Source organism: Bactrocera latifrons, unplaced genomic scaffold (assembly GCF_001853355.1).
Source record: "Bactrocera latifrons isolate USDA-ARS-PBARC rearing strain unplaced genomic scaffold, ASM185335v1 scaffold_62, whole genome shotgun sequence".
NCBI lineage: Eukaryota > Metazoa > Arthropoda > Insecta > Diptera > Tephritidae > Bactrocera > Bactrocera latifrons.
Window position 1 is genome coordinate 1406846 of NW_017537290.1, and position 10281 is coordinate 1417126.

At 39.9% G+C, this 10281-nt stretch overlaps 1 protein-coding gene across 2 annotated transcripts; it reads right to left on the bottom strand.

The window, feature by feature from the left end:
- Positions 1-1788: 1788 nt before the first annotated feature.
- Positions 1789-8295, bottom strand: LOC108975151. 2 transcript variants are annotated; one of them, XM_018943463.1, is made up of 4 exons: positions 8068-8295; positions 7037-7875; positions 6378-6488; positions 1789-2220 (listed from the first exon to the last, which is right to left on the bottom strand). In XM_018943463.1, exons 1-4 carry the CDS (start codon positions 8293-8295, stop codon positions 2067-2069), a joined length of 1332 nt encoding a protein of 443 aa, XP_018799008.1. In that variant the 3' UTR covers positions 1789-2066. The 2 variants fall into 2 exon arrangements, with proteins under 2 accessions (XP_018799008.1, XP_018799009.1); XM_018943464.1 differs by lacking the exon at positions 6378-6488.
- Between the last annotated feature and the right edge of the window lie 1986 nt (positions 8296-10281).

Genomic DNA, 10281 nt, shown 5'->3' on the forward strand with positions numbered 1-10281 from the left:
TATAAGATTGTACACAAGAGCTGAAAGCGACATACCAAATCAGCGATATATTGGAGTACTTCGCATTGATGCGGAATGAATCATTACTTAAGCCAATAATGCAATCAACGAAGAATTGATGCTMTTGAGAACTTTTTCATTTGAAGAGATATGAAAAATGTCATGAATTATCAACAAAATTAACTCTACAGTCACCGAACAAATTATTGAAATCGAATTACTGTAGTCTATAGCAGCCATGAAAAATTAGCAATAATAACAAAGTTCATGTATGGAACATTTTTATACCCTGAGCAGGGTATATTAAGTTTGCCACGAAGTTAGTAACACCCAGAAGGAAGCGTCGGAGGCCCTATAAAGTATATATATAAATGTTCAGTATGTCGAGCTGAGTCGATTTAGCCATGTCCGTCTGTCTGTCCGTCTGTCTGTCCGTCTGTCTGTCTGTCTGTATATACACGAACTAGTCCCTTCGTTTTTAAGATATTGTTTTGAAATTTTGCAAACGTCATTTTCTCTTCAAGAAGCTGCTTATTTCTCGGAACTGCCGATATCGGACAACTATAACATATAGCTGCCCTACAAACTGAATGATCGGAATTAAGTTCTTGTATGGAAAACTTTCACATTTGACAATGTATCTTCACAAAAGTTGGCACTGATTATTTTTTAGGACAACAATTTTATCTCCGAAAAAATAGTTCACATCGGTTAACTATAGCATATAACTGCCATACAAACTGAACAATCGAAAAACAGTTCTTGTATGGAAAACTTTTGCATTTGACAAGATACATTCATGAAATTTGTTATAATTTATTTTCTAAGGCAACAATGTAATCTCCGAAAAAATTGTTCACATCGGTTGAATATAGCATAAAACTGCCATACAAACTGAACGATCGGAATCAAGTTCTCTTAAGGAAAGCTTTCACATTTGACAATGTATATTCACGAAATTTGGTATAGATTATTTTCTAAACCAACAATGCAATCTCCGAAGAAATTATTGAGATCGGCTCAATATAGCATATAGCTGCCCTATAAACTGAACAATCGGAAAAAAGTTCTTGTGAGGAAAACTTTTGCATTTGACAAGATGTATTCACGAAATTTGGTATAGATAATTTTCTAAGGCAACAATGTAATCTCCGAAAAAATTGTTCACATCGGTTAACTATAGCATTTAGCTGCCATATAAACTGAACATTTAGTTACTAAAAGAAATGTTCCTGTGAAGGGTATTTTAGCTTTGGTACAGCCAAAGTTTTCGGTTTTTTTATTTTTTTGTTTTGTACGCAAATTATCATAGCTACGATGCAACCGAAGTTAACATATTTTCTTTTTTTTTTTTTTTAACAGAATTTTCCATCCGAAAAGTGTGAAGCACTATGTACATACTTTGAGCTGTTTGTTGAAATATTACTGAAATAAATTCACATTTTTAACAACGTATATCCTCAGAAACTGTGCAGTAGCCGCTAAGTAATATGGAAAATATAATAAATATATATTTAAAGCGAACTTTATATAAAAAGGAGGGTAGCAGCACTGTCAAAAAAAACAGTATCTGCTTGTTAAGCGACACCAAACGCAGATAATAAAATAAATACAGCTAAATATGGCCTAAAGAAAAAGCGCATAATGTAAAGGCAAAAACAGCATCAACAACTACAACAACAACAATGCAAACAGCGCGCGTCAATACTGGCATGCGGATGCGCTATTTTTAATACTTGTCACTTTTATTTACTGATTTTTATTTATGTTTTATTTACATTGCGTATTTTGTGTTTTATTGCGCCGACACACACACACATACATACGTATGCGTATTCAACTGTATTTACATTTCATTGCGATTGGGCGGCCATATTTTATAAAACATTTGCGCTTACACGCCGCTACTATTTATTTATTGCACAAGCGCWTGCGTGTGTGTGTGAGTGTGTGCGAAATTGCAATTTGTTCACTGCTTGCATGTGTGTGTGTGTGTGTGTGCATGTTTATACGCACTGCTGCGTCTCTCTCCCTCTGTCTCCTCTCTCACCATCACTCGCTTGTGGTTATTGCATAAATCGTCCGTGCACAGCTTCGCTGAAATGTTGCAGAAAACTTAAGCCGCAGAGCGTTGCATAGTGTTGGGCGCAGTCGCTTAAATTGTCATGCGAAATCGCTTTTTTATATGTGGCATGACGACGTGCGGCCGGCATTGCGGCCCTGCATGCACACACAAACATTTGTATGTGTATGCATATGTGCATTTGTATGGATAATCCGGCGGAGTAATCAACAACGGCAAGTGTGACGCGCATGAAAAGAAAGGGGCAGAAAAAGCAAGTAAATAAATGTTGCATAGTTTGTTAAAATTGCAGCAAGTATATACACACATACGCATGCGCATACATGCGTACATGGTTTGTAAGGCCAGAGAAAGCTTGCAGTGAAYCGCGTTGGCTGAGTAAAAACATAAAATTGAATTTAATTCGAGCTTCTAATACAGCACACATACACTTATGTATAAAAGTATGCAACTTGCCGCACACGCAACACAAATACATATGTACATTGGGGTGAGTAAAAACAAAGCGGTTTTTCACTTCGTACTCTGAATAATGGGTGGCAGAAACCTCTAAGAAAGACTATCCGAGTATGAGCTCTTAATTATAACGGGAAAGTTCTCCGACTAACAGTTTATTTTTTTCCCWATTATTAGAAAGAAAATTATGTATCTCGCTTCTACCTTCTTCTTTAATAGCCAATACACCGCTTACACTACTTATTATAGCCAAGTCAACAAGAGAGCGCCAGTTGTATCTTCCTTTCTCCAATTTTGCTACCAATTTGAGCTACCACGTGCAGCCAGGTCCTTCTCCACCTGTTCTCTCCGGCAGGGAGGAGGTCTTCCACTTCTTCTACTTCCAACGGCCGGTTYTGAATCGAAAACCTTCAGAAGCTGTCCTCTTCCACCTGGACAACATGAGCTAGCCAGCGCAGCCGCTATCTCTTGATTCACTTAACTATGTCAATGTCGCTGTATATCTCGTACATCGACCGCGGTACTCGCCGTTGCCAATGCGCAAAGGATCATAAATCTTACGCAAAATCCTTCTCTCGAACCCTCCTAAGGCCGACTCATCAGATGCTACCATTATCCATTCCCCCGCACGATAAATCAGGACGGGAATGATGAGGGACTTGTAAAGTTTTGTTTTTGTTCTTCTTATCCTCATTCACAACCAGACCCATATACTCCTTTTTCATTTTGGTGTTGATATATATCAYCGGCGTACGCCAGCAGCTGTACACTCTTATAGAAGAAGATTATGTGMTTGGTTAAGCTCTGCGGCCTCTTATCTGAAACCTTGTTTGGTATCAAACATCTCGGCGCAGTCCTTCCTTATGCTGCCGGAGCTCTTCGTGTTGCTATCGAAGTTGGCTCCTTTCACAGGTCCTTAGATTTTCCAGATCTAAACACACACTGATTGGGTCCAATTAGTTTGTTGACGGTAGGCTTCACTCTTTCACACACTGTACTCGATAAGACCTTATATGCAATATAAAGGAGGCTTAGCCAAAGGTAGTTGGCGCAGATTGTGGGGTCCCCTTTTTTTTTGTGGATTAAACACATTTAGGTTCCAATCGGCTCCTGCGCTTTGCTGTTCTTCAAGCGAGTAATTGCTATTCGCTCCTCATCATAGTCTGGCTATGGAGYATCAATTTCATCGCCATCGTTTGTGCAATCGGCTTCGCCATTTCCAGATGTTCTTTAATTGAAGGCTAATGTTTCCCTTTCATTGGGAATGGTCTCTATGTGGAGAGTCCCAAACATAGCGTACAACCTCGCTAGGCGATAATTATAAAGCTTTTTACACATTTAGATAGTCAGCCGCTTGTTTCAAGACCGACGCCCGCTCGCAGCTACACCTCTAGTGAACAAACGCTGCAATTAGACTTCAGCGAACCCTTTTACCGAATATGTCAGATAAGTTCCGCTAAGGTTTCCTCACTTTTAGCCGTGACCCCAGGCTCCACTCAAGTTGATGACCGCATCTTACACAAAAGTTACTCACGTTTCCGCGGACAAGCATAGCAATATCCCATTATACCCTCATTTCCAAATGCTTCAAAAAATATTTCGTTTCGTGGGTGTTGAAGGAAATTGTATGTTCTTCAAGAAAGGTTCAYAAAGATTTTGTTTAAACCTAAGCATTTAAAAGTGTTAAAATTTATTTAAAAAAATAGATTTTTAAAAATAATAACCCACCCTAACATGCACACATATAAGCTCACTTTTTATTACCATACTTTTCACTATGCATTCCTCCTCCCAGCACGTTACCTTCCTCACCGCACTTCAACCACGTTTAGCTGCGGCTATTTAAAGCCATTTTCCGCCTTGCAACTGTCCATTTGAAAAATGAAAAAACGCGCATATTCTACATTGTCCTATTCCAGCATCTCACGTAAATTATGAGTGACTGCTAAGTGTAGTGGAAGTGGCAAGGAAGAATATTAAAAAAAAACAACGCCGGTGAAGAGTTATATAGCGCACGAAGATTGCTTGTGGCTATCTGCTATGTGGTTTGGTATATAAGAGAACATAATAAAGTCGCATTTAATCGAGTTTTCTGTCCGAACTGGCATTCATTACGYTGAATTAGAATGGATGAGTGACTGCACGCGAACCGGAGATAAAGAGAATGGCCGGCCGAGTATTTGTGTTACTGACACAGTACATGGGGTTAATACAGTTGTTGCTCAAATGAAATATAGTGCCATGTTAGAATATGTTAAATTCTTTGCAGCATCTGTGACATAGGATATAGTATAATTAAATTTAAAATAATGGAAAATAATTTTCATAGCAAGACCTTTCTCAAATTAAATAAACTTGAAGTAAAGAAGCAATTATGGTATATAGTATGTACTTCGCACCAATTGCATTCCGCTACGTAGCCATTGTGATAACGAGTGATCCAAGTAGAGTTACTTTTTTCAGATCACGCGTGAGTTGCGACAAGCAGTCACGTTACTTTTGTTCAGTATTGCTTGTCATTTTATCATGGAAAGACTTACGACTGAACAACATTTATAAATCGTTCAACTTTATTACGAAAATTCACTTTTTGTAAAAAATGTTTTATGCGCGCTTCGCTCAACTTATGGTCAACATAATCGGCTAACTGAGCGTACTATTCGCGACACCATCACCCCTCTTGAAATCCAGCGTTCATTATTAGATAATATTCGACCSAGTAAACTACGTCCAGCACGAAGTGAAGAAAATGTAGCAGCCGTAGTTGAGCGTGTAAACGAAAACCGTGGAGAGTCGATTCGCCGTCATTCGCAGCAACTCGGACTGACGTATGGAACAACTTGGTGTATTTTACGTCGGTAAACTTAAATTAAAAGCGCACAAGATACWGCTTTGGCAAGAWCTAAAGTCGCTCGACCTTCCGAAGCGGCAGCGCTTCACTCTATAGGCTCTTGAAAAGTTGCAAGGAGATCCAACGTTTTCGAGGAATATTTTGTTCAGCGATGAGGCGCATTTTTAGCTCAACCGATATGTAGACAAGCAAACGTGTCGCATTTGGGACGAAGAGCAACCTGAAGAGATTCAAGAACCACCATTTCATCGAGAAACAAAAACGGTTTGGTCATTGAAAATTGGACTCAACGGGTGAATCTTCTGTCCAGATTTCTGCAAAAATGATGCCGGTGAGATCGTAAAAGTCAATGGCGACCGTTATCGTGCCATGTTAACCAACTATTTGATACCTGTAATTGAACCTTGTGATTTTGGCGACATTTAGTTTCAACAAGACGACACCTCTTCCCACACATCGCATCAAACAATGGGTTTATTGAGAGAACACTTCAGTGACTTAATAATTTCACATTTTGGTCCGGTGGGTTGGCCACCAAGATCGCGTGATATCACACCGGTAGATTTTTCTTGTGACGATATGTTAAGTCTAAAGCCTACACGGGCAATCCCACTTAGATTTAAGTCTTGGAGCAAAATATCACGCGTGTCGTTCGCCAGTTACGAGCCGAAATGAAGTTCCTGAGTTTTTTTGTTAAGTAAGGTGTTTCGAAATGTGATCCATTTTTATCATCCTTTAGCAAATCATTAGGCAAAGGACCTTACCGTTACAATTAAGAACTCATATTTGTAGAGATTTGCTTAGAGGTGTCTAAGAACCTCTTTTCAGAAAATCAAACAATTTTTTTCACCCACGCTAATAAGAATACATAGACTTGAAGTTTCCTAAAACAGATAGAGCGATATTTCGCGTAACCCCTTTTCATAAATGTGCTTATACATTTTGAAATAAATTTAAGTTATAAATGTTCAAATTCCATATACTCACTCGATTAGAATTCGCAGCAAATCGTGAAAAAGCGATTGTCCACGAGCCAACAGCACATGGCGCGCTTCGCAGAAGGTGCGCATTATACAGTAATGCGATGGGTAATTATGTCTATTGTTTATGCAACAGAACAGCAAGCAAACGGTTCGAGCAGTAGGCGCCGAGGCACACCGGAAACGRGCCATATGCGGAAGTGGAATGTAAATCGATGAACCAAAAAATGAACAGACAACATGTTTAATAAGGCGTAAGCGACTAAAGGGGGCCGCAACTCAATGAAATCAATTAGCAGTGTAATTACAATGCAATTACAAGTACATGGCCAACAATAGCAGCAACAACAATAAACGTTTACATTAGCCAAACAAAGAGAGGTATTGTYGTACTTTAGGTGTGTGTGTGTATTTAAATAGTAAGCAATTTTGAGGAAATAGTTAGGTGCAAATGTATTTTGTTCAGGCTTGGAAAGGAGTGGAGGAACTGAGGCTGTCCAACAAACGCTGCAGCTAGTTTTGTCTCCACGTGCTTGGGATGGCGGAATTGAGGTGCAGGAAGTGACTAGGAATGAAAGTGTGTGTGTTAATCAAATGGGGTTTGGCATGCATAGCACGTTGTTGTTGTTACCTTTTACCTATCTAAGCATACACGAAAATACGTACACTTGAGTCCATTGCGTCAGCAAATCAAAGAAAATGCGCTCAGCATTTGTGGCAAAGTGGAATTCATCGGGACGCTCATCAAATCGATGGACAGCATCATCATTATTTTCTTTGCCGCCCGCAACACCAACACCAACACCAACAGAATCGTCACCAGCGCCAATACTCCGCCGCTTGCGACCACGCCCCAACGTTTTCGAACCGGGCGCACACAAACGTGGCGCATTCTTGTCTTGCCAACTGCCGTAAACATTTCGCCGCGAACACACGGAGTCTTGCTGCACCACCGGATAAGCGGCGAATTGCCTTGACAATATGGGCGGCATGAATGTAAATGATTTTGCTTCTTGCCACGGCGAAGGAAATCGATGTTGCTGACGAGCAAAGTATTGTTTTCGAGTTTGTTGTTGTTTTCTGCGTGTTTGTTGTTTGCTGTGCAACTTTTGTTGTTTTCTGTGTAGTTGTTGTTGTTTGTTGTGTGCGCTCAACCATTGCCGTCGTTGGCCCGGCACTTGCCACCAAGTTGGCATCATGGCTGCCGCTGCAGGCCAATCGTCAGTTGCATGCCACGTTGGTAGCCACATCTCGTCATTGTTGTTGTAGTTGTAGTTGCTATAACCGTTACTTCCGCTAAAGGTTCCTAACTTCGGCGTATGCATTGCAGCGGCACTTGTTGTGGCGTTGTGTTTWGTTGTTGTTGCCGACGAATGCGCTTTCGTCCGTTGGGGCCATAGATCGTCCAACGATGTGGGCAATTCATAGTAGGCAGTAATTTCAAARACTTGAAACAGACCACTCGGATACTCTGGTAAAATAGCTTTCGTACCGACCACTTGCGCCTGGAAAAGAGTACGGCAAAAAGGGGGAGGTAGTATTGATGAATTCAGAGATTTATTTTAATGCAATTTTTTTAATTTTTTTTAATTTAAAAAAAATTTTTTTTTTTTTTTTTTTTTGAAATTACATTTTAAACTGCAGTTATGCTACAGTAAAGTACAGTAACTTGCCTCAACTGGCCGTTAATAACTCACCAAAAATGACGAGCCCTTCTGAAACATCAAATATCTCCGCTGCCGTCGTAGCCAATTGTGTGGCATGTTGCGTTGACTTGCCGTTGCTAGCATGCTGGTGACCGCAGCTGTTGCTGTATGTGTTGTGCCTGTTGTGTACGTAATGAGGTTGCAACAAATTAGCAGCACCAATATGTGCAACATGCTGCGCATTTGCTGCTGCTTCGCGTTACTTGGAACGTTGTTCATCTGCAACTGTAGAGATTCTGATGGTGAATAGCTTTAAAATGCTGTTTTTGTCTTCGTTRACGCCGTGTAACAGCAATTAGCAGAGAGTTGCATATGTAAGTTGCAAGTAATCCACCGAATACCTCTAATAGATACAATAGATTTATTCGAAATATTGTGCAACGAAATTGTCTTTTGTTAGTGTTGATTTCGTTCCAACAGATCAATCCCTCCTATACCAAGGCGGCACAATAAATACTTAGTTTCAGCGCTGAAGATGTCTATCATTGAAATTTTAGACAAATCTCTGCTCTGCTTAGACATTCAAAATGAAAATTTGATTTAAGCATTCTCGAAGTGAGCACATGTTACCCTTTATTGAACGCTCTCCAGGTGTCCCGCAAAACAGCTCAGCGGTCGATTGCGTACGATGTTGTAGTCACAAACCGGCTAATAAAGATTAGCGTGGAATCTGACACAGTAGACATCTAACTAGAAGGCTGATGGCGCAACTACTCACTCCAGACATTAAATGCAGCCGTGAGGCCACTTCCCACAACACAAACCGAAGAAATTTCTTGTGTTATTACCCAACTGACAAAATACGTCTGGTATACAGCCGGAACTAAAGAATAACATAGTCGCAACAGGACACTTTATCCCGCAAATCTACTCCGAAGAAAGCGAAGTGTATCTTATCTTTCGGAAATGTGAAACCCAAGCTTTCTGCGTGTAATCTACACCTACTAAGAGGAAAAGAGTAAAAACTAAGTCATACGTTTCAATTATGCCTATATATTCAACCGAAATAATGSCTAATTGTAGAAACATTGAATCCATTTGATAAACTAAAGTTTAGTAAAAAGATGTTCTTCCACAATGACAACACACCAACTTACACCTTCTCTGCCAATACGAGCAAATTGATAGAATGAGGGTACGAACTCATCGACGTTTTTTTGCAGCTGAAGCCTGCTTTGCAGTATTATTTACAGAGTGGTTAAAAAGTTGGAGCATCGCTGGGTGAAGCTTATCTAAATAGAAGGCATCTAACCAAATCGGCATTTGTGCAAAAAAACAGTTTTCAAATTCATAGAAGATCTATCTATAACTAAGCATCTGCTTTTTTAAACTTGTAGATTAGTTTCGATAGCTGCTCTGGATATAACACTTGGACCTTATTTTTTTGTAGTCCCTATTTGCCATATAAACAGAACTCATGCATTCGATATTATAAGTCAGCTAAGCGCCTGGTGTGAAAAATAATTGCTTAGAGGTTTAATTTCAATTTCCACCAATTGAAGGTGTTAGCTTCCCAAGATTTTGAGCCTTGCGGACAACCAGAAGGGTATTGTTGAGATATTTTCACCTAATCTGCTTCCATAGAATGTAGCAACTGGTGTTTGGAAAGATTTTCAAACTTAAAGCATGGACGCAAGTAAGACAACGCAATGTTGGAACTCTCACAACTGGAGAAAGCTGGCCTTACTAAGGACAAAAAGGTCACTGGATCGGCCCAACGGCGTTCTATCTCGTGCGAAGCTAAACTATGCAGTAGTAGAACACATGAAGAGAAGGTAGCAAAGACCCGCTTCCATTCTACTAAGAGCGTGGCTAAGGTAACTTTAGATTGCTGGCTCATCAGCTTAACAGTTACCTGCAATTCTACTGTGACTTGGTACCCATATTAGGATTATTACAAAATAACTCGATACTTTTGGTAACGAAGCTAGGCAGACCAGCGCTGAACACACGGTTAGTGAGCTCAAGGTGGTGGGTAGTCATTTCTCCGAAGGATGCTGCACTCCGGAGTAAACCTTATGCCATTCCTAACATTTGAGATTGTTACATTTTCGACTGAAATTCCAAGGTTACAAAAAATGTTGATTTGCTTAGGAAACGTGTCTAATAAAGATATTCAAATTCACCCACCGCAGAGCAGTTAAAAAACACTACTTCCAACTAAACATTCCTTTATGGAATTAGGAGGATTTAAGTTCATAGAGG